Source organism: Pezoporus wallicus, unplaced genomic scaffold (assembly GCF_028554395.1).
Source record: "Pezoporus wallicus isolate ANWC-B61680 ecotype Strahan unplaced genomic scaffold, APGP_CSIRO_Pwel_v1 contig_3181, whole genome shotgun sequence".
In the NCBI taxonomy this organism is placed as follows: domain Eukaryota; kingdom Metazoa; phylum Chordata; class Aves; order Psittaciformes; family Psittacidae; genus Pezoporus; species Pezoporus wallicus.
Genome location: NW_026641700.1, coordinates 7,328,814 through 7,353,091, shown reverse-complemented (window position 1 = coordinate 7,353,091; position 24,278 = coordinate 7,328,814). Strand labels below are relative to the sequence as shown.

General features: G+C 39.8%; 1 protein-coding gene across 2 annotated transcripts in view; it reads left to right on the top strand.

Moving 5' to 3' along the window:
• Positions 1–24,278, top strand: part of CREB5 (cAMP responsive element binding protein 5) — a 254,026-nt gene that overhangs the window by 80,373 nt on the left and 149,375 nt on the right. For both annotated transcript variants that reach the window (XM_057424865.1, XM_057424866.1), the window contains exon 5: positions 1,975–2,147. In XM_057424865.1, coding sequence (XP_057280848.1) covers positions 1,975–2,147 — 173 coding nt within the window. The remainder of the gene's footprint in view (positions 1–1,974; positions 2,148–24,278) is intronic.

Below are 24,278 nucleotides of genomic sequence, written 5' to 3'. Positions count from 1 at the left end.
ACTTTCTGAAAAGATAGCTTACTGGAAATTATTAAAACTCTGAAACACCATTACAAGTTTATGCATGTAAGCGAACAATTACAATGTCTTCTGTGCAAGCACAATAACATCATAATTCATACAATTTGTACCTTAGAGAGGTCTGGGATTATAGGGGGAAAGGGAGAGAGAACGAGAAGAAAATTAAAATACTGAATCTAGGAGTACAAGAATCTGATATAAAATCTTTAAGTTCTACCTTGCCATGGTACAACAAAATCCAGTCAGAATCTGGGCAACTGCTGGGGTACCACTAGTTTAAAGCTCATGATGGATTTACACCCTGTCCCTTCCCAGGCATCGTGGACTCATGGCGCCATTCACTTTTCCTCAAAGATTGTCCTATGTAGCAGATCATTGTTCATAGCTCTTGGAAATCTGTGGTCTGGAGTCTGTAATCTAGAGAAATTCATGAAAATCTATGAAAAATAAGTGAATACTGGACCTGATTCATACTATGTAAATTATTTACTTGAAGAGGAACTTGGAGCTGAGTCTTCATACTGGGTCTAACCATGTGGCTGCAGTTAGAATGATGATGCTGCAGGCAGTACCTCTATCTGTTTAGGAAGACTGGAACAACTCCTCTAAAAGAAACAGAGAGATTCCTGTGTTCACACTAGCCTGGGAGATCGCCTGAGATATGTAAGACTTGGGAGACAGGGGGGTGACAGCTAAGGCTTTCAATGTTAGGTCCTCTAATGATCGGCTCTTTTTCCATAATGTCATCTAAAAGGTTTATTCTTGTTCTGGTTCAGAATGCAATCTTCCTTTTAGGTCTGGGATTCAGTATGTTGCCTATCTCTCCTGTTCTCCACATTCAGTCAGAGCTCTGAGATTCCTTTCTCACCAGCTTTATTTAACATTTTATGGTTTCTATGTGTTTACTACACAAATTGCTCATAAATTGGAATACTAAATGAAATTTAACTTTAGTTTTCAATCCTGAGTACTGCAGTGGTCAGGAAGATGTTTTGTGTGAGTCTTGGTGGCAAAGTGTAGTGTAAAGGTGTGTGTTTTTCCTTTTCCTTAGCCTAGTATGAGGTGACGATGTAAAGTTTCTTTTCCTCTTACTGCTAACAATCCACACATTAATGCCTGATAGGAAAAATAATGCTCTTGAGGTTACCATATTTTTCATATGTTTACACTGTGGGTTATCTCTGGTTTGAGAGATTTGTTTGTTTTTAAACATGGGCCAAGTCAAACCCTGTGGTTTAGCAGCAGTGTGTATTGTGTGTGCAGGTGTAACAGAAGTTTTATTCCATAGTTCCTTCCTTAGTGGTATCCTTGTCTCTTGTGGCTTGCTCACTCTGTGCTTATGAGTTATCTGTAAACTTTTTTTTTAAGAACTTTTTAAGGGCTCCAAATTACCTGAAGCAAAGGTTATATATGTGCAAATACAGTGCTTTTATTCTAGGCCTCTGGGATACTATTGCTCTGCAAAATATATATAGAGGCTAATAGAAGTGGCTGTTTCATGACGTACCATGTACTGTATGTTACTCTGGGACTATAAAACTTGATTTGCTTGTCAGTCTAAGAAGACCTAGTACACAGTAAACACCCATGTAGTAAATCAAGGTGCCTTGCACTTACCACAAAAGTCATTTTCAAACAAAATATATATCTTGTTCAGTTAGGAGAATATGTGCTAAGTATCCCCACTATAAATCATGAATCTGAATCACAGAAGAGTGATTAGTCAACTTGCAGGTATTTTTCCACTTAAATTGCCCTGTAAAAGTAAACAGTTATTTTTTCTTTTTTTTTTTATCATTTTTTGTTACAAGTATTGACTTGGCATTTATCAGGAGCTGGTAACTTCCTATTGTTGATACTTTCAGATTTCTAGTTGTACTCCTATAGAACAGAAAACCAAGAGAAAGCATTTATCTTATTTTAATTTTCCTCCACTATCTCCCATTTCCACAGAATATCTCCATGCATAACACAGTTGGAGTAGCAATGGCAGGACCTGGATCTCACCAGCTGACAAATGCAAGGATGCCAAACCATGACACCAGCGTTGTGATTCAACAAGCCATGCCATCTCCACAGTCCAGTTCGGTCATTACGCAAGCACCTTCCACAAATCGACAGATTGGGTGAGTCCATTTCCATGTTCTCATTTCTGTAGTTTTCTGGCTCCAGGAGCTGTGTGGATATTGTTCTTGTGGTTCTTAAGGTTCAGTTGCACACAGACCAGATGTTGTTCTCATGGTTCTTGAGAAGTTAGCTCTCGATCCTGCCAGCATGCAGTAAGGACCCCTGCAATGTGTTGCAGACTGTAGGGGAATGGCCAGGTTACTACATCTACTCTGAACCTCACACTTTGATTCATAAAGGGCAGAGTGCTTTACTTGCCGGGAAGCCCTGCTTTCTCCATCCAGATTTTTGTTTTTATCTGCTTACATTTGAAGTTCATGTTGTTTCTATGACTGTTCTGGGAGGAAAGATGGAGTATTTCTGAAGCTAATCTTATCACTTCCTTCTGTGTGCTCAGTGGGATTGGGCTATTTTATGCGTACTCTGTTTAACTGAGGAATGCTGGAAGACAAAATAAAAAGACCGTAAAGATAAATGAATTTTGTCACAGAGACCTCTGCAAACAGTTGTTCAATTTATGATGATGGATCCATATTTATTCCCGTGAATCGACAGCATGGATGCTTATTGTATTGGCTTCAATGCCAGTTGTGTGCTCCTGTTTGGAGAACTGTGTGAACAAAAACATCCATGTTTTGTACACATGGTTACTTCAAGCAAACATGAGGTCCTCATAAGTCATAATAAGCTGTTTTTAATTATACAGAAACTGCCCAGATGGTTTGAGGGTATAGTTTTTCATCATACAACTCCGAATTTGGTGTGTGTGTATGTGTGTGTTTATGAATGAAAACAAATGGATAAGAAGATATATCAGTGGGCTAAGAAAGAAGACACAGTCTAGATTCATTATCTGTCATTTGTAATTTGGTCACATTTATTCTATGACAAGTGCAAAAGCAGTTTCTATCCCCAGTCATTGTCTAAATAATTGACGAGCCTCTTCAGAGTAAAGCTGAAAAGTTAAATCCTGGCATTTAAAACTCAAAATCCAGTTATTCTTGAGTTTTATTTCAAGATTCTTGGTGGCTGGGGGAGGCTGTAGACCACTGGCTCTCCATCTCCCAGTGCCATGGAGGCAGGGGTAGCCTGTGGCACTGACTGCTCTGGAAGGGTTGCCCAGCTGTGCACAGGACACTGATTCCATCCACTGCCCCATTTTGTGCTCCTTCTCCTCTATTTTCCTTTTTACTACTATTTCAAGGTTTGGTTCTTAGTATAGAAATCTGATAGTATGGGTCAGGTAAATATACTTGATAGATGTGCCTTTGTTACATATTGACAAAACAAAGTGTTCACTGAGATTTCAGTGCAATACTCTTTGCCTGTGAATAAAAAATGTTGTGTTATATATATCCCATTCTGTTCAAAGACGGGGGTGGGAGAAAGGGAGAAAGGAAGAAACAGTTTATTTTACAGTTTTAGAAAGAAAAACAGCTAATGCCATTGTTTTGGTTAAGGATGATTGAACTCCTGTTCAAATTGTGACTTAATAGGTCTAGTGGTAATTATGATCCTAATTAAAACAAAAAAAAAACCAACAACCCCAAAACCAACTTTTAATAGTCAGTGGTGAGGTATTTTATATGGGTCTGTACTTGGCTTCCAAACAATTGTTTCTATATAATGAGGAAAAAGCTGCATGTGGTTTTGCAAGACCCTGTCAGTCAGGTTTTAGGTTTGCGTTGGTTCAGGGCCATGGTGATTAGAATCTCCAAACTTGGAGGGGTTGAGGATAAAAAAACCTATTTCCTAGTCAGTGGTGAATGTCTCATTGGGGAAACTTTGTCATGACATATCTTAATTCTCCGTTGTGATTGAATCATGCAAACATTTCCTAAGTCTGAGTCTAAAGCTGCTCTATTGGGAAGCAATTGTCAGCATTTTAGTCTCTGTGTGAGTTGGTATGTGAATGAGACTTACGGTGTGACCTCCAGCATACTCTCTTCACCATTCTTCCCTCTTCCTAGGAGCTTTTGTTTTTTGTTCATGGTGTGTCCTAGGAGATAATTGCTGCATTTTCAGCTTCATCTTGTTGCCAAAGTGTTGAGCATCCTTGTTTGTCGTTTTTTCCTTCAGTCTTTTTGTTGTGGTGCCTGTTTTATTTATTCAAAGAACATATCTTGTCATTTCCATTTATCTTCATCTTATCCTTCTAAAAGTCCTAAGAATTATACCCAAGGCTCATTCATGAGGAATACAGACTGGACAATGGTTTTGGTATTAGGCAACTGAATAAAAATGCAGATGGGTTCAGAAAATGTTTAGAGTTCAGAAAAGTTTGGTGGTTTTGGTTTGGCCACACAAAGTTAAGATGGTTCAGCTTTTTAACAAGCCCAAATTCTGAGGTGCTCAAATCAGTGGTTTTGGGTTGGGTTCCCACCTTTTTTTTTGTTTTAAACATCTGAAGCTGCCCCAAAGGGTAGATGAGTCCTTACCATGGAGAATTGTGCCAGGGAATATGCCTGTTAATGAGCAATAAAACCAACAGAGAGCAACTGGGTAAAACTCTTGTTGAGTTCTGTAAGAGCAGGATCAAGCCCTAAAGGTTATATAGAACCATCTTGTAGCAATATTCTGATTTTTATCACAACCACAAATATTTTAGTGTCAGGCTATGGCCAAGCCACCTGCAAATGTTTGTGATGGCCTTACTCCAACAAAAACAGGGAACAGCAATGAAAAGTCCTCATTTAGACCCTGCTTGTAGGCTGTGCTCTGGTAACAGGGAATGGGACCCACCTGTGCCCGCACACAGTTCGTTTCATGGTGAGGAGCGGGTGAGTTCACAGCAGCTGACATTCCCGAGGGATGTAATTTTCTCTTACTTTCTTCTCCCCTTCTCTCTTTCATCCATCTCCCTCCATTCCTCTCCCTCCCTCCACGCCTCTCTTTTTTCCTGTGCCCTACTCTGGCTCTGGGGGCTTGCGTATAAAATGAGATATTGACAACAGGCATGGGAAAACATGACAGAATGAGTGTTGTTGGGCAAGCCTTACTGGCACAGTGTATATACACACATTGTTTCAACTATTAAGCTTCAGCTACTACTGAACAGGCATCCAGCCAGATTAATCAGAAAAAGGGAAGAGCACGAAGGTTAATAACAAAAAATAAGACAGGGTGCAGTCCCACTTCCTCCCACCATGTACCTTGGTTGAGAACCAACAGCAGTATTATTACAGCAAACTGGCAGGTTGGTAAAAAAGGGCCCAGATAGTATTTATGTGGTGAGGCAGTCTCTAACCTCCTTGCCATACCTCCTCCCTGCCCTCCAAGCCTTTAACATGTGGGAGGAATGCTGTAACTAGTAACTACTTGTGCTGATGAAAAATCAGTTGAGGAACACTTAGCGGTGAAGGGTGTCTTTGGCTGATTAATAGCACATCATATGGAGATAAGATACATGGAGGAAAAACAGTAAGGCATATGGAGGAAGGGAAAAAAGTGATATAAGACATACCTTTGTCAAAGATATAGAAAAGCAGATAGGCTGAATCAGCTTAAGATATGGGACTGTGAACTAGGCTGTACAATAGCAGTGCTGGTCTGCTTTTTTTTGAGTAACTATTTTTCTTCAGTGACCAAGTTCAGCAACGTATGTGAAAAGTGTGGTCAGACAAATTGGTGACAGCACAGTACATTGGTTGCTTTATCTGGACATGTCTTTTGCTAGATAAGGTGTCTTTTTCAGACCAGTGAAGACTGTAGGTAGCTGCAGCTGAACATCTCAGCGCTGCTGGAGAAAGTAACCTGCTGCTGATTTTCAAGCCAGTAGCAGACATAACTGTTAATTATTCCAGCTTGAAACTTATTGGTACAGCTCTGAAGCTGAAAGGGACCACGAGAGGATTGAGGGTTGTCACACATGGGACTAACCCAGGTTCAGTGACATAATGGAAAGCAACAGACTCATTGTGACTGCCTTGGGGATTTGGAAAAAGAGAAATCTTCTCAGACGTAGTCTTAATCAGGGGCACCTAAGAGGGCAGAAGAAAAAGGCTCCTCGGTGGCAAGCACAGGGTTTTTACCATAGCAGCAAGCTATCTGAGACTGTAGCTGCTGGTTCAGCTCTCAGAGTATCCTGCTGTCATCCTTTATAGCTCAAAGAAACAGAAGAGACTCCTGTAAGAGATGTTCACAGGTAGAAACCCTTCCATAATGCAGTTAGTTCTGGAAGGCATTTGGAATAGGTTAGTAACTCTGGAGGGTCTTTGTACATTGCCAGATAAAGTTTCTCTTTGAGCTCCTAGTAAGTTGGAGGAGTATATGGCATCAAAGAGGCCACGGAATGATGTGCTTTTATTTAATTCAAAGACCAGTTCCCTTTCCAGGAAACCTGGATAAAAACCTCTGTTACAACTCCTGTATTTGAACTGAAACACCACAGTATGTTGTGAGATGAGAAGAAATGTGCAGTGAGACATGAAGTATCAAATAACCTCTCAGTTACTAGATCAGGTCCATTCCATAGCCTTGGCTTTACAGGATGCAAGAACATCACTGGAAGGGGAGGAAAATGGAGAGGTGGGAAGAAAGAGCATCTGACTGTGTCATTTTAGCCCAGTATTTTTTTCCCCTTTGTACTCAAAGGTGGGCTTTATTTCCTGTTTAATGAACCTGCTTCTTTTTCTTCTGTTTATGCTAAGACATGTTTTCTGTAGTCCCTTTTACCACACTGACCTTAGCCAACCTTAACATGAAATCCCATCCAGCCAAATGTGTGCAACAGCCACAAGTCTCTGGGAAGCTGAGGTGAATTACTTAGGAAATTATTACAAGTGAGCGATTCACAAAAACAAGTCTCATAGCTCATGGCTAGTAGGCAGGGTGATTAGGGAGTAAAGGAGTCTGATGGATCCTCTCAAGCGGTTTCACTCCTTTTAGCTAGCCACTGCCTAGGTCTGCACGTTGACCTGCAGATGGAACTGTGCTGCTCTCTGTGTGACGTTTGGAAGCTCTGTCTGCTCCCCAGCCTCCCTGTTGCTGTTTGCATCGGCCTGTTCAGGAGCTGCTGACTCAATCTCTCCTGACACTGCTGAGTCAGGAAGAAAAAGAGCGAACAGCACCAGCCTATGTGTCAGACATAGCACAGAGGGGTGATTGTTCATGACATCTCTCTTCTATCTCAAACCATATACTCCTATGCCTTTCCAGAAACTCTTTCTTGCTCTAAGGTCTAGGGAGGGGTTGGAAAGTACTGACATATATCAAGATGACTTTCAGGGGACTGAAAGGAGAACCATTAGCCAGGTAATAAATAGCCTGTCAACAAGGAATGGAGAAAGTTTAGTGTTTATTATCTAACTTGAAGTCAACTGTTATCCTAAAGTTATGTGCTTGTTATACATAGTGGTTAAATTTATTAATGAACAGAGTATTTTATGCCTCATACTTTCTACTTGACGAAAGTCCTAAGCTTATTAGAAATGTTGCTTGTTCACAGCAAGAACAGAAGATAAAAAAAGGTGTCAAGGATATTGTGTGACTTGCTGGCCACTGACTCTTATTAGGATTATTATCTTTTGTTATGAAGAGAAACCAGCCCCCTCCCTCTCCTGATGGTTGTTTCAAATAGGCAGCAACACCACAAAAGCTGATTCTTATGCAAGTGTTTTCTAAGAAATGGATCATGACTTTTCCATTCTGGAAAGCTTATTCTGCCCCAAAACTATAGGAAAGACAGGTCAGAATAGTGTATTGCACCCATTACTGTACCTGAACAGAAATACTGAGCCTTCATAGGCATAGGCTGGCTCTTGCATCAGAGTAAGCCATAAATAGGACTTAAATATGATATACTGGACTTGGAGAATACAGCATTAATGGCTCAATTTTAGTGGTTGGTATCTCTTATGTACCTGACATATATCTATGTAAATAATACACACCGTATAAATCTTTAAAGGTGACATCAAAATTTATGATCTGATTTATAGAACTCTTGGAAGTAAAACAGATGTAAAATTGTTTTTGGATGGAAGAGAATCTCAGAGTTGCAGTGGGTTTGATGCAACTGATTGAGCTTTCCTAGTCCAGAAATGATCATTAGAGCTCTGCATGCCCAAATTGCATAGCTCTGCTCTTCATCACAGGTTTGCACTTAACATGCTCTGATGCATGATTCCAGTATGTGTTTTATCCAAGTGTCAGTCTGTTTGACAGGTAACTAAGCCACAGTACAACACTAACTCAAACAATATAGGCTTTGTTTGGTGTAAGGCTTTTTAATTTTTTTTTTATTTTCTTCTATATTTAAGAGAGTAATTTGAATGTTCCAGAGAAATAACAAAGGTTGAATGCTGCCCCACACCATGTCAGTTCAGAGAAGAGCTTAAATGTTTGTTGGGGGTGGCACAATGGCTATAATGAATGAATAAAAAATGAAGAGCATTATGTGCAAAAAACTGATAAAATTGTATCTGTTTCAATGAGAGAGTTGTCATTGATGTGCCGACTGGCACTGGCTGAAAACCAATGACAGTATTTCAGAGAAAAATAGCTTTAAGGGAAAACGCATAAATTACAGACTATGTGTAAAATGTATGGATCCTATTTTACCACCTGTAAAAGTAGGCCTCCCCATTAGTTGACAACTTGAGGTTTAGAAATCAGTGGTACAGTATTGTCCCATGTAAGGCATATATATGGTTTTATTTATACGTACTGGCAGGCCAAATATGCATTTGAAAAAAAAACCAAAACAATCCCAACCTCAAAACACAAAAAAAATACAATTTAAGTCAAAAGTATAGATAAATCTGACACCACCACCAAAAAAACTTCTTCTAAACAAATGAAATGATGCTTGATTTAGAAGAAAAAAATGATTTAAATACATCTGTCATTTTGAAGATTTTCTAGCAAAGTCTCACGTGGTAAATTATAATCTAAAATTCTCTTAGCAATTTTTAGTAAAACATTTCTGAGGTGAACAAGGAACTGGTGGCTAGACAAAGCCTTCAGGTAGATTGAGACGTGCTCATTTTGATGAGTGCAGGAAGAGTGTTCCTTGGAAGAAGGAACAAATTAGAAAATGTGTTTTAGAAACATATGCTGTTATGAGCATCTGAATTCTGCCAACAGAGACATTTACTCTGAGCTCACATGAATGAAGTGGAATTTTGCCAGTAAAAGAAGGGGTTGTGTTACTCTGCTTGTAGGATCCAGGTCCTAATTGGTTTATGAAATGAAGGGGGCAATCTCTTAGCTATTACCAGCTTCCTCTGCTGCAAGTGAAGTGAATCGCAGCTGTTCTGATAGGGTCCATTAAAACTTGGAGGGGTAATAAAATGTTTTCACTGGACAATTCTCCAAATGCATGAAATCCAAACCCCTAGCTTATTTGACAGTTGTTAGAGAATTGTATATACTTCCTGGGGAATTCTGATTTATATTATGTTACTTTTGACTATAGCATCAAGGCTGGCCAGTGCTGTAAATGTAAGGGCTCAAAGTGATGTTCTTACTCCTTTTTTAAGCATGCAAATTGAAATACAATGTGTACATGTCAAACATCCGATAGAAGAAAAAAGTTGTGCCTGTTGTTGACTTTTTGCCTTTTCTTGCTTGTGTCTTCGTACTTGCCTTCTCCCCCATCTCATGCTCTTTTTGATTTTTTTTTCCAGATAAAAAAAAAGGTCATGGTTAGCATCAAATGACCCTAGACAGAAATTCTGGTTCTTTTAGTCCCTTGATTTCTGTAATGAAAATAGTAGCTTTTGGTCTTAAGTTTTCTTCAGGGAACTTCTAACCAGGTCTTGAAATTTCTAAGTCAGATATGTTAAACATGACTAATATTTTTTAATTCCTGACCCCCAAAATGTCTGTGATTTCCCAGGCAATGACAGGATAACCCCGACTTTTGAAGTAAGATGACCTAAAAAGAATACAAATAGATAACATAATAAGAAGTGTCTTAAAGAATAATGAATTGGGTTATTGGGTTTCCAGTTAAATCTCAGCTGCTTGGCCTTGAAGCTTACACTGCTGGGAGCACCCACTTTCCCACTGTAGCTGGGCATTTATACAGCATATCATCAAAGCTTCTGTGTTTAAATTAGTCCTTGTATGGCAGATGTTGCTTGTCTTATCTTAGATAGGCTGCTGCCTTTGGTGTCTAGAGAGTGACCACGCTGCTCCACTTCAGATGCAAGGTGCTGTCTGGGTGGCCCTCTGGTCCTTTAAGCACTGTGGAAGCAAGAGCTAGCTACAGTTGAATATCTGTCTTCTTTTTCTGACAGATGGATTCTCTTAACACATATCCCTGGCTTGTATGCAGTACAGTCCTACAAAATGCATAGGAAGTGGTTTATGAGGTGCACAGATCTGAATGGTGATGCTCTCCTGGAGCATCTGGGCAGAGCTGCATGAAGAAAGCTTCCCTGATATGCTCATGAATAAAGCTTGTGTTCTCAGCAAGTGTTTTGTGCTGTTACTAGAAACTGTCCCTGGAGAGATGGACTTAATATGCCTGAAGGAATCTCTCTTTGGTTATGCTGGACTTCATTAATTCATTACCGCTTCAAGTTGTTGGTGTAACTTTTTGGGGCAGCACAAGTGAGCGTGCATTGTGAAAGTGGGCAAAAGGCAGCAGTAGTTTTAAAATACTCAGTCAAACTAGAGTCTTTGTTAAACTCAATGGGCTGTTATGGATGGCTGTTTCTGGTTGAAATACTGCTACAACATTTGAAGATGTGAACTGGAACTGGTAAACAAAGGAGACCAAATATGAACCAATTTCGTATTATTTATCTCAATTTGTGCTTGTCTAGTGTGGTTTTGTCTGAGGTTATATGGCACAGGTATTAAACTAAGTCCATATTGAAAATACGTGGTCAGTAGGTTATACCAGAGATGGTTAATACATACACCAAAGATTTGTGTATAAAACTTCACATCTTTACAGTTAACTTCCTTTTTTAGTCTGTTTTAATTTCTTGCTCTGCAGTCCATTCCAGGCCCATAGAGGAAAGAGACCTAGAGTGTCTTTGAACTACTTCTGATCCCTAGGGAAATAAAATAGGAAGCAGAATAATACTTCTACCATGAAGTAGCAAAGAAAGCTGGACGAAAGCAGTCAGTGAGTGCCATACTAAGTGGCTGTGGAGAAAAATATGGATTCTGGGCTCCACAACAGGGAAGAAAATCCATACTTGCTTCCAAATTTTCGTCTGGCCTCTATGTAGTTCTATTGTTCCAATGAGAAATTTGTGACTCAGAGGATTTATTCAAATTCTATATAAAACATAATAGGCAAAGTTCATTCCAGAAGTCGTCAAGTGGAACTATATTTCTCTGTGGGGAAAGCTGGGGTCCCTTCCAGTCTGGTCTTTTTCTGTACACAGCCTAGTAGCATGGAGCTTTTTGTTGCACGTTAATGAAACATCAAGGGTTGTGGGGCCCTAAATAAAGCAAATGCTAAAAACAATATTGGACACAAGCAGAAGCCATAAATATGGAGGGAAGCAAAAACGCCATATATAAAGGAAAACAGCTTAAGAAGAAAAGCAAGAAAACACATTTCAAACCTTAAGGGGAAAATATAATTTTATTTTTTTTTGAGGAAACCTCCTTGGAAAAGTTCAATTTTCTGTATGACCAAGTCATGGATCTATAAGATGTGCTCTTGAAGAGAGTGTAAATGACTTCAAGCCAAAAAGTTGATAATAAAACCCCACCACTGAGGTATACATTTCCTTCTTACTCCTCCTGCTTGCCTGGTATATGAAAAGGAAAATAGAGACACCCCTGCCATGTTTACAGGCTGTGCCTTGTTATTTGTATGATGGACAGAGAGCGAAAAACTGTATTGCCAACACTGCTATTGGAAAAACCTGGAACTAATTAAGGGACCTCATTTGTTAGTCCTCATATGTTTGCCAGTGGAAATTACTTGGGAGAAGAGTTCTACTGGTACAGAACAGTTGTCTGTAACAGAACTGTAGAAAAATGACAAAGACAATACCAGCTTTGGTGGAATAGGATAAAAAAAAATAATGTGAAAAAATTTACTACATTGGCTTTAAAAATCTATTTTCTTCCTCTTCCCCCCCCCCCCCCCCCCTTCCAGTGGGGAAAAAAGAATGTAATTTGCCTGAACTAGATGATGACTTGTAATGTTTTTACTTGTTGCTGGTTTACTTACTTCAATGAAACTTATGAATTCCAGTGGAAGCATCAGTTGAGTAATTTTCAATATTGCGTTATTTTATTACTGGATCTGCTGAGTGTTCCTTTCTACAGTGTCTTCTTCCAAGAGCTATAAGCACTGTGAATCTTTTTCATGCTACTTTTTCAACATTGAGGCTGTCTATTCCAAAAGAAAGAAAACAAGCTACCCTAGCAGAGGGACTTCTAAAATTTCAGCTTGTTGTTCCCTTTCTCCCTCCATTTCTCCTGAGCTGTCTACTTAATTCCAGAACTGCTCCCACAAGCTGATACAAGTCTTTGTTTACAAGTTGGGTTACAGGGTATGAGCTGAGTATACCTGTTGTACAATGCCTTCCTTGTGGTTGCTGAGATATGATGTGCTGTTCTGGGTAGGAAGCAGAAGCACTGTTGTTTCACTCCAGAAAGGCATATGGCACAACATGGTTCAACAGAGAGGAGAGTTGATGAGCAAATAATGACTCATTGTCATTAAGGCAATGTAGTGTATTGTCAAAGGAAAAAAAATACAATCCAAAATCAGTTGAAGATCAGTCTCTGGAGATTTGAGGCTTTGCTGTAATTTCTGTTTGCAGTTACTTCTCTATCATGTATTGTGTGCTGGATGCGCTCTCTGTTTTGACATTTGCTGTAACAGTGCAAGGCATATGCACATGCTCATGCAGTTCTTCTAGCACTGCATCACTTACAGTTGCACCTAGACACTCTCCTTTCCTCTGGTTCTCTAGTTTTGCAGAGTTCAAGGGGACATGATCTTTCACTGTAAGTTGTGACGTTTCTACTCCCAGTTCAGTGGTGGCTCTAGGGTTCAAAATTGCAGCCTAAAAATGAACTAGGCTAAAGGGCCTTTACTGTCAGGAATAAAGTCATGTACTGTAACTGAGGGTAATCAGTTTGGATCACATTCGCAGATTCTTTGTATTAGCTTTATCAGGTCGGGCCATCAGAGAACAGATAGACAGGTAAGACCAAAAGACCTCTGAACCCAATTAAAGTTGTACCACAAAGAAATCAAATTCATGTGGTTTACATTTCAGAAAGTTACATTTGGTGGGCTGTACTTACTTTTATTCTGTAACCTAATGCAGACCATGTGAACATTTGAAACGCTTTTAACAGTTAAACCAGCTCAAATAACACAGAACCAGAGCAGCAATAAAGAACGAATTAAGACTGATTGCAACTACAGCCAAATTTCTTTCCTCTTAAAGAAATATGAGTGATATATTTAAAAACTACCATATATATAGTAATTTTGTCCTCAGCTTTTAGCATGACAATAGCCATTCTCTTATCTTTTAGAATAAATGTTTGGTTTAGAAAGCAGTCTTAAACCCACAATGTTATATTTGCGGTGTTTCAGGGTGAGTCTGGATGCACTGTGGAACCACTGATACTCCTGCTGATGCATATAGTTTGGAATTTGTCATACAGCTCTGAGATAATCCTGAGGAGCTGACGTTTAAAATACTTGGCAGAATAAGATCATGAGTGTGTGATGATAAGAAAATAAGTGTTTTAATTGCAGTCCCCTTTCTTAAAACCTATATATGCGTGTGCAGCTTTTTGTTCACAGTACTCCTTCCTTGTTGACATTAGATAGGCTGTACACGTGGACCATGTAGAGGTTCAACTGGTGCAGATTGGTATGTTTGCAGTTTCTCTGTTTGCTGAACAAAGACACTGGATATGAGTTATGGAGCCCACAGAAGACCTGGCTGGAGGTACACAGTGCCAAATATGCTTATGTCCTGCATCAAGTTCAGGAAAATGATGCAGTTTACTTACAAAGGGAGCAGAATGACTGTCTTGCTTAACACTAGAACCATTCACTTGGATCAGTTTCCTCATTTTTGTTCCATAACAGTGATTTCCCAGGATTTTGGGAGGTCTTCCTGGTGTTCGGAGAAGAGATCAGGGCCCCAGTTCTTGTCTGCATATATTCTATCCTAAAGGAAGAACTTCCTAGGGCTCCAGGAAGTTCCTAGATATGTTTTCTAGTATTTCCAAGACACTGAAATGCAAAACTTGTGCCATTCTGCTTTTGGCATAGAGCCTTGCTTCCTGAATTCAGAGCACCACCTCTATCCTGAGTGGATATAGCTCCTTTCCCCCATCAGCTGTCCTGATGTGCCTGTGTAAACAGCTTTCCTCACTGCTCCCTCTGTGGAGCTGGCCACTCTGTTGTCTTTGTCCCCTGCATTCCCATAAGCTTTTGGGGCTCATGTGGCAGAGAATGCATTCAAGCATAAGGCTCTCAATTTGGCATGGAACCAAAAGTTCTGTATGACCAAGACTTTTTTGTGGCTGCTGTTCTTTCCACAGGCCACAGACAACAATTCAAAAGCTCTCCTCCTCCCTGTGGGGTGAACAGCTTGAAGATCTGCTCTCATGCATACTTTCCAGAAGCAGACAATTAATAGAGCAAAGATCTGTGTTGATTTTCTTACTTTTAAAAAATCTAGGTTAAAAAACATAGCAGAACACTTGTTTTCTGTAAAGGAATATCCCTTGCATCACTATTGCTAGGCAGTGGCTGATGCACTGCTCATGAAATGCAAGCTCTTTCAAAATGTTAACGTAGGGAGCTGGGGCTACTGTTGCTAATTCTTAGGAGTGGTAGTATCGAAGAAAGTCTCCATCAGCACCAATTCACAGACACTTCTATATATGAGCACCAGAACTGGTGGAGTGGAAGGAGGCATACTCCCTGCTCTCTTCTCACTTTTGTTACATACTGGGCTTAGCAGGGTAGTTCAAGGCTTGCATGGAAGTGGTAAAGGAGGAGTATATCCTGGGAAGGTTAAAATAGGAAAACGGCTGCTACTTGTAACACTGCCCTTTATCACTCTCACTATGAAAAACGGAACACTTTGTCAAGTTCTTTAGAGAACAGGCACTTAAGTTCTGATTATAAGAACAACAGAAAATCCATCAAAAACCAGATGAACTGGATGTTGGACAAAAGGCAATGTCAGAAAATGTTAAGCTGCTGGCCTGGATCTAGGAGAGTTCACTTTAGTTTCTTTTTCACCACTGATTTCTTTATGATCTTTGGCAAAGCTCTTGTCCTCTCTTAGTTCATGAAGAAATACTTCCTCACCTTACAGGAATGTTAAAGTAAATAGGTTCCTCTGATAATATGTCTTGATCATGTGATGTAACTAAAAAACAGGAATTTTTCTGAGTGTATGATTCTTTGCCACAGAACTAGAGAAGAATGACAGTTTTGTGTAATCACAGCTGAAATAATGTACTGTTAATTTCCTGGGAGCTAGATGTACTTCAGAAGATGTTTTAAACAAAGTAAGAAAAACCAGAATGCTTATGCTAGACCTTCTCCAGACATTGAGTATTCTAGTCCCACCCCCCCAGTTGCAGAAGGGTTGGACTAGATGCTCTTTAAAGGTGTCCTCCAACCCAAACTATTCTATGATTCACAGAAAATAAATTTACATCTGAGTTAATTATCAGATGTGTTTTGTAAAAGCAGTAGAATGCTAATATACATGTGAAACATAACTAAAAGTAATTTCCTTTAACTTTTCAGAATCAGGGTAAAACAAGAGCTCATAAACTTAAAGATTTGTTTTAAAAAAAGTCAACATATTCAAATGTAGGAAGAATTCAATTTTCTTTCTTTTTTTTTTTTTCAATTAAAATGTGTTTGTTAATGTCCTGTTGAATCAGACATTCACAAACCCTGCAAACACTGATTTTTCTTTTGAAAAAGTATTATGCTTTGGTTTTTTTTTCTTTTCTCAATCTGGTTAATTAATTGTACTATGATATCCACGAAAGACTCTAAAACAGACTCCATTCTTTGCAAAATACTCAAAAAATGAGTTTCATGTCAAAAGAAGTACAAGCCTACAATTCTCTCCTTTGTCTTCAATCTCTCTATTACACGCTTTCTTCTGTCTCTTTAGTAGGTATCCATTCATTCATCATCTTTTGTGCTTGTGTGTGTGTTTTCCTTGTTTTCCTAGACTGGGCTATGCAAACTGTCTTGCTGGCAGACAGACTCTGAGGAAGCTTTCCATCCTAATTCCTTTTCATTAATGAAAGTTACGAAGCACTGCCAGGGTGCATACTGCCTGTAAACAGAAGTAAAATGAAAGCAATACACTTCCCTAATCCCCCTCCTTCAATGGGGTGAGTTGGACATGCAACAGATAAAAGTATCACTATGACAGCAAATGTTGGAGGCATATCCATGCAAACAAAATCAGACAAAGTGTTTTAAAAAGGAAGACAATTAAGATTCCCCGTACATCCGAAGGCAGTCCTTTTGCTTCCCCTTAATGGAAAGAGCCTGCTGAGTTCCATGAGTTCCTCCATGTCCTTCAGTGGTCAGCCTGCAACAGTTTCACGGGGCAGATGGAAAACTTATTAGGCTATAGAAAAGTACTGCATGTGCTCTCATACCAACAAATGTGAGCTTCCCCTTGGGCTAGGAGAGGAAATCCATTATGCCATACCCTGAAAATACCCAGCTTTTATGAGCAGGGACACACCAAAGAGAAACACTACATTGTCCAGCAACCCTTCAAAGTCAAAACCTTTCTGAAATAACTTCCACCTAGTATTCTTTCTAGGCTCTTAGAACAGATTGCTCCAAGAGCACTTCATGTCTTTTTTTTTTTTTCTAACAAGCTATTAACAGCAGATGAAGAATAACACCCTCCTAACAATTAATGCAGCCTGGGGCCTAACCAGAAAAATCATTACTTCCAAAAAGTCCTATTGACAGAACCGCTGCAGCAACCTTTCAAAGCTGCACCCACATCCGATGACAACAACAATAAAATGCTGTGCTATTTTTCTTACCTCATAAAGTTGTCAGCTCAGCGTAGCTAAACATCTTAGTTGCCACCCAGCCCGTAAACGTCCTCATGTGGGGAAGGTTATCAAATAGGTCATTGGGAAGCAGCTCTTACATTATCTAAAGTATTATCTAGAGCCCTCAGATTTCCTGGAGCCCTTTCAATCTGGTTTAAGACATGGTTATGTTACAAAGACACAGCTATTTCTTGGCTATTGCTAGTCTTCCTGATTTATTAGCTTCTGCTAATGGATAAAGACTAAGTGCTCAATCAAATCTGACCTCTCAGACATGCTGGCTGTCAGAGTGCCTTTGCTGGTCACCCTGTCTATTTTACTGGTGTCCCTCTAGGAAAGTGTAGCAATCTTAAGAAGGAGAGTGCATTTCCTTTGAGTTACCAGCTTTAATTCTGTGCTCTTCATGACTTCTTACATTAAATGTGGAATGCCAGGCTGCTGCTTCTGGAAACAGGACCAACTGCTCCACTGTCATAATCCACTTCTAGGAAGCATCATTTTCAAGATGTCCCCAGTTGGACAGGTAACAGTCTGTGCAGCATTTACACCAGTGTGAGAACCTTCTTTAGTATTTATTTGCTATGCCAGCCTTTAGCCAGCTGGCGGTCAGTTCCTCCCTTCCCTGCTTTTTTCAAGACTACTAAAACAAGGAGACTGCACTTTCCTTTTCTACAGATTCATTTTAGAGGTTCTGTAATCAAGTTTTGTTGATATTAAAACTGAGATTACATAAAGCATGGATGCCTTGAACTATGAAAAAATGAAGTCTTGAGGGACACTATCTCTAAAGATCAGCTTTCCCTATTTAAAAGCAGTGTATTCCCAAATTCTGGGTCCCTTAAAAGACTTCTCTCTCTGCTCAGCCAAGTACCTGCACCTTATCAGCAAACAATAGAAAAGAATCAAGTAGCAGGATCCTGCCCAGTTCACATTTATTTAACCCTTTGTCACCACTATATTTTTTTTCACAGGCATCCTCTTTCTGTCTAAAACAGATCCTGGGTTTGCTGGTGCCAGAGAATTAATCTTATGAATACTTTCTATTTTTATTGTCAGAAGGACTTGGTTGCACTCTCCTCTGTGGTCCAGTAGGTGAAGGGGTTCAAGTCCCCCACGGAGGCTTGGAGCGAATCTCAGTGCTGACTGTGCACTTCAGCCTGGGAGAAGGGGGAACATGCTGCACTGGTACAGACCTTGGATTTCCAGTAAGACTTGAGTATGAGGTCTCCTATCTTTTTCAAATACACTCCAGGTAGAAATTACTGAACTACTTCCTCATTAGGGTATCTGGGGGCTTTATTTTATTTGGGGGCTGTATTTTGTACAATACAGACCTGGTTCGCTGCACAGCCCTCCCTCCCGAGGGATGCTACACACAAGTATCTGCCTGTTTGTGAATGCTGCATGTATTAGGACACTGCAGAGTGATGCAGTGTTGTAGTCTAGCACCCCACTTTGTTAAGCATGCTTTTTCATTTAAAGTTGGGAGAAAGGAAAATGTAAAAAAAAGAATCTCAAGCAAAAAAAAAAAAAAAGGAGAAAGGCTCAAGTGAATGCATTACCTGACAGCTTTGTTTGGACTCTGTGAATTTGTTACCTCTGTAGTAAGATGAATGTATTGGTTATAAAACCAAATGCTGGCAGCTGCACTTCACTCCTTTCAAACAATAGAAAGTTTCAAGTTCATATACCCCACACCGGGCACCAGTGTTGGAGAAGGGAGGGCAGCAAGGCTAACTCACCACACTGCTGCCCAGCAGGGAAGTGTCCTCTTCCCTTACATTCCTTAGGAGGGATGGGGGTAAGGCACCAATTTAAGTATCAGGGAGCAGGGCCCATGCACTTGAGGTACACTGGACTGACATACCGGCTTCGGACTAGCAGTAAGCAAAAAGGTTTATGTTGGAAGTAGGAAAGAACAATGAATCCAAACGTATTTTCATAGGGTGATGGCTGAGCTCAAAAAAAGGGGAAAGGATGGGAAAACAGCTAAAAAAGATGTTTTCTTTGGGCTTTTCCTGGAATTGTCTCTTTGTCTTCACTAAGTGGAAACTTCAGGAGTTCATCTCAGCCTTTCACCCACCACTCCTCTGTGTTGGGAGAAAGCAGCAGAGGGTAAGAACAGAACAGTGCTTGTGCTCAAGTGTTTCCAAATGTTTCATAACCATATGCATTTATCGGTTCTCACCCTCCACCCCATCACCACTCCCTCCACATAAAAATCAGAGACTGAGCTCAGGCATTCAGGCAAGAAGGAAACCTCCTCCTCTTTTTGTAGAAACCTGTGTGTCTCAATGCAATGGTTAAATGCACTAGGACTCAGCTAGGACAACTTGCCAAAAGGCAGTATCGGAAAGGTGCTGAAAGAAATGCCTTTCAAAGATTTCCCGTAAAGTCAGGTCATTCAGCGTGGGAAGCAGGCAAGAGTCCTTTCTGGGTTCATGGATATAGGGAGCCTCAGTGAGACTGAAATGAAGGATTAGCAAAATTATTCTCCCACTGTACCCCCTGCCTTCCCCACTGTCCCCCTGCCTTCGATACAGAACCAGCAGTTACTTTCCACTCTACTCTGTGTGCAAAACAAGGCTGAAATATGATATTCAAATTATTCCCAAGGATGCATCTGCTGAAAAGGAAGGCAAGAGCCAGATCCTCCCTTGTGCTTGTTCTTTGTCACAGTCTTGAATTTTGGATCAACGCACTCATTCCTAACACTGCTAGTGTTTCAATGAGAGCTGCTATCAATCATTTACGTTCTCACTCTTTCTTAATATATTTGGATAAGTAAAATTGCCAATAGTGCAACAATATCAGCCAAAGTCAGCCCACAGAAAAAAACAATACGATTGAATGTGGTCCATTGTCTATTTCTGTACGTTACAGAAATAGTAAACCAGCATGAGAATATGAGAAGAGCTCATGCTCAGCTGAAGCCATGATGCAATGGATGAAGGGCTTATAAAGACAGGCTGCAATACTGCAGTACTGCTTTGATGTTGGGTACTTGAATGGCTGTGTTGCCTAGTCATTTAAATGCTTACTTGTATTGACAATAAAGGTAAAGAGAATAGCTATTACATTTTTGTATGCAAGATCTAAAAAAAAAAACCAAAACCCAACAAACCCAAAACTGAGAATGTAAGAGCTCTCAGAAAGATATCTGAGCTGCATGCCCAAACTAGGGTACACCTTGTCACAGCATTGCCCATAAGTGATTTCCTCGCATATCTCATAATATAGGGTTCATTTAGTGAAGCGCCAGCTTTCACATTTCTGCACCTGTAGATGTTTATCTCCCATTTTCAAGACATCTAGCACTCTCACAATCAGAGAAAAATCTTGAAAACATGACTCAATAATTCTCTAAGTAGAGCAAAAAAGTGTTTTTTTTAATTTTTCTGGCTCTAATCAAAAGTAAGGCACAAACAGTAAAATTAATGATAAATGTTTTTTCATCTTGTGGGGGTACATTGATACGTGCTTTCAAGTCATGCTATTCAAGGCTTTCTCTGTCCATGAGTAATGTAAGTTTTCTTTTTAAGTGGAGCATTAAATTCTTCCAGCACCGCCCGGTATTTGAAGAAAAGAAAGTCATGTTGAGGCTCATGGTAGTAATGCTAACATTCAAACTGAAGAGATAATAATGGAAGGCCAGAAACGGTCTCTTATCATCTTGGCACTACTCAGTTACCTCTTTTCTCAATGTCTGTCTTGATACTATAGTTTCTTTCCAGCTCTACTTGTGTAGCTTTTCACATCTTTTTCACAAACGGCAGAACTAAAGGAATTATTATTGATGAGTGATAGAAAAAGATATATTGAATGGTGTGACTTAACTGAGTTTTCATGATGCTATTCTACAGTTTTGGTGTAGACCTTCCAGTAAAGTTTCTGGGTTCACTTTACTGGTGGTGGCAGCCATCTCCATCTCTGCTAAGGGATCTGTGGCTAGGGGAAGGGCTGCTGCCTAGATGTCTGTTTTCACCAGCAATTACCTATGCATGAAGAAAATAATGTGTGTTACAAATGCTGTTACCTCTTAACTCCTGATATTTCTGCAATTGCAGGATGTGTATGTATTTTCTTTGTATTTAACAGTGGTAAACTGCAGTTGCAGGGAGGGGTGAATATAAATTATGTTAGCTACTCCCAAGGTCTTTGGAACTCTACTGGAAGCCTGTCTGCCATCTGCATTGGCATGAAAGGTAGATCTCATTGAAATTGGGTGCTTGCTTTTTGTTGTTCATTTGCCTACCCCTGTTAATGAGCTTTCAACCCACAGGACATGACAGAATAGAAAAGATGGTGACCCTGTTTTAACATGTGGTCTTTCAAAGAAAAAGGGGGGGAAAAAAAGACTGGAAATAATCCTTGCCCTGGCGCAGGGATGGCTGGAGTGCTGCAGCTGAGCACAGCCTACCCCTTTGGGCAGGGAGGGACGTGGCCTGGCTGACACACTGGCACCAGCAGTCTGCCGAGGGACACGCGTCCAACCTCCCTTGGCTGGAGGGGAATTGACTGGGAGAGTCATCAGGCCTTTGGGGATGGGTGGGAGAGAGGAGCAGCCTCCTAGCAAACACATGGTAAAAGGCTTCCACCTCTCAGCTTTGGAAAAGTCTTGAAAAGTGAAGTCCCATGTGTGTGGTGTTCGCATAGTAATGCATAAAGAAATTACAAAAAATTTGGCTGGGACATAAATTAATACTTCTTTTTTAATGAGCGTATGTGTTAAAACTTGTGTGGAGATTCTGAAGGACAACTAATGTAGATCCAATAAATATCTCAGTGTTTGATTGAAGAAATAATTTGGAATTCAACTTCTTCAGCTGGTTCTTAGTGCCGGTGAAGCTAATGACAAAACTTTATTGGTTTCAGCATAGCTAGGGCTTCTCTGTTACAAACTATATCATTTTTTGTGGAGCAAGTTGCCATAATCAAATTTACCAAGACCATCAATTTTTGTGAGAGCTGAGCACTGTCATCTGCATTTTAAAAGGCAGTGCACCCAACAAGAACATTTTGTGCTGCATAAATGAATTTTTCTTTAGCAGAATTACCACAATTTTATTTTATTTTATTTTATTTTAAACAGAATGTGCTCTGTGAAACACAAAATAGCACAGGACACAGGAGTTTCTGGGCTATGTCACTGGCCAAGAGAATTTTTTATCAGTTCTGACACAGGGACATAGATACTTTCTTACACTTCTTGATCTTGTCCTTGACAGGTTTCCCTGAATCCCCGCTGCATTTCTTCTCTATTTGTGTCTGCCCTTCTCTTGCTGGAATCAGGATATGGATTTCTTCCAAGTGCCTTTGATGTGCTTTTTTCTTTTGTTTTATTCTGGTTACTTCTTTAAAGGGTTAATAAATCTGAAAGTTGGAAGAAATGAAAATATGGAATTAAATACGTTATCCTGAGCAGAATGAAACTAAATTACTGTCTTAAATTTTAGAAAGTGGAAGATGAATTCTAGAAACTTTATTAAAAGGTGACTTTGATTTGGGAACAAAATTAAAATTTTAAAGAACCAATGTTCTGCCAAAGAATTACTTTTGAGCTGTGACTGAGTTTGCCACAGCTGACTTCTTCCTCTCCAATCATATTGAGACCTACTCTTTCCCTTCCCCAAAGCCCAAGTCAAGGAATAATGTGTGTGGTACTTATTGTAGCATCAGGATCTATGTCTGAAGATTGTGATTAAGTCGGTACAGGACTTCCTTCTCCCCTGTTTACCACCACTGCCCGTTTAACACTGTGTAACTCTAACTGTCCCTGATATTTTGCTTGAAATCTCTAACTGGACTCACTGGTTTTGGTTTGTGTCTTGCTTGTCAAAATCTTGGTGAAGGCTTCAAAAGAATTCTTTCATGTGCTGACATTTGTCAGAAGAAGGGAATCAAGTGTAAAATGGTGAAACATTTAAGTCAAAACAATTTTTTGAAGCTGTAGCAAATTTATGTTCCACAGGAGCTTTTTTCTTCCAGACTTTCCCAGAGCTAGATCCATGTCCAGATCCAATGCAGCTGAAATTGGCTGTTTTCAGTTTCAGGATATCTCACCAGGATATTGCAAATATTTTCGGATGCACAGACTTCATCCGTTCTGCTGACTTTGCAGCAGTACTTACCTGCTTGCAGCAAAGTCAAAGCTGCAGTAACTTACTACCTCACAGCCATATTCTACTGTTTTGCAATAATTTAAGATGTACAAACTTACCTGTGAGTAGTTTAACTGCCTGAGGTCTTTCAAAACACTGAATTGAAGGATATTCTTGAGACACTTTACAATGCTTTTAAGAAGTTACTAATTTCACTGAAAATTAATTTTTTGTATTCCTATATAACTTCTGAAAGTGAATTTGCTTATAACCCTAATCCTGCCTTTACCTAATTTGATGTTCATGTAGTCACACCTACTTATCTACTTCCACATGAACAAACTTAGTGCAGTTGAAATCACTGCAGCTAGAGAACTGAATTTAAATCAGTCACTTGCCTAACCACTGTCTTTAAGCAGGGTAATGCAGTAAAGGTTTAGAAAGCAAAATCTTTTGTGTCCTGTTACAAAGGAACTCCCTCTGACATGTCAGTGGGATTGGTACCTAAGTGTCCATGATGACAGCCAGCTGCTGCAGAGCATATTGCCTTGTGCTGGCAGTGCTTTCCTCCCTCTCTACTATCTTTGCTTTTGGGATAACAAAAGCAGGCTATCACTGTGCAGCACACTTTATCTTGCTCTATCAGTACCTGCTTCACAGTGCTCTCTGAACTTTTCCAGCCCTGATGTTTCTGAGCTGACAGCAGCTTAGGTCTAGCTTGTGCCAAGCTTTTTTTTTCTCTTCTGTGATGATGGAAAAAAAATGATGTAGCTCAGCCATGCGCTGTGCTCCTCTGATCTGCACAGTGAATGACACTGAACTTGTCAGAGGTCAAAGAGTGTTGAATTGATTAGTTAATTATAGAAATAGTTTTTAATAGCAATTAGATACTTTTTTTCCTGAAGTTCTGTCACACCCCACCCCCCCCACCTTTTTTTCTGCTCAAAACCAGAAACAGGTAAACAAACAGGTGAAACTGCAGATTTCTACAACATTGCTTTGTTGAAATTAATACCC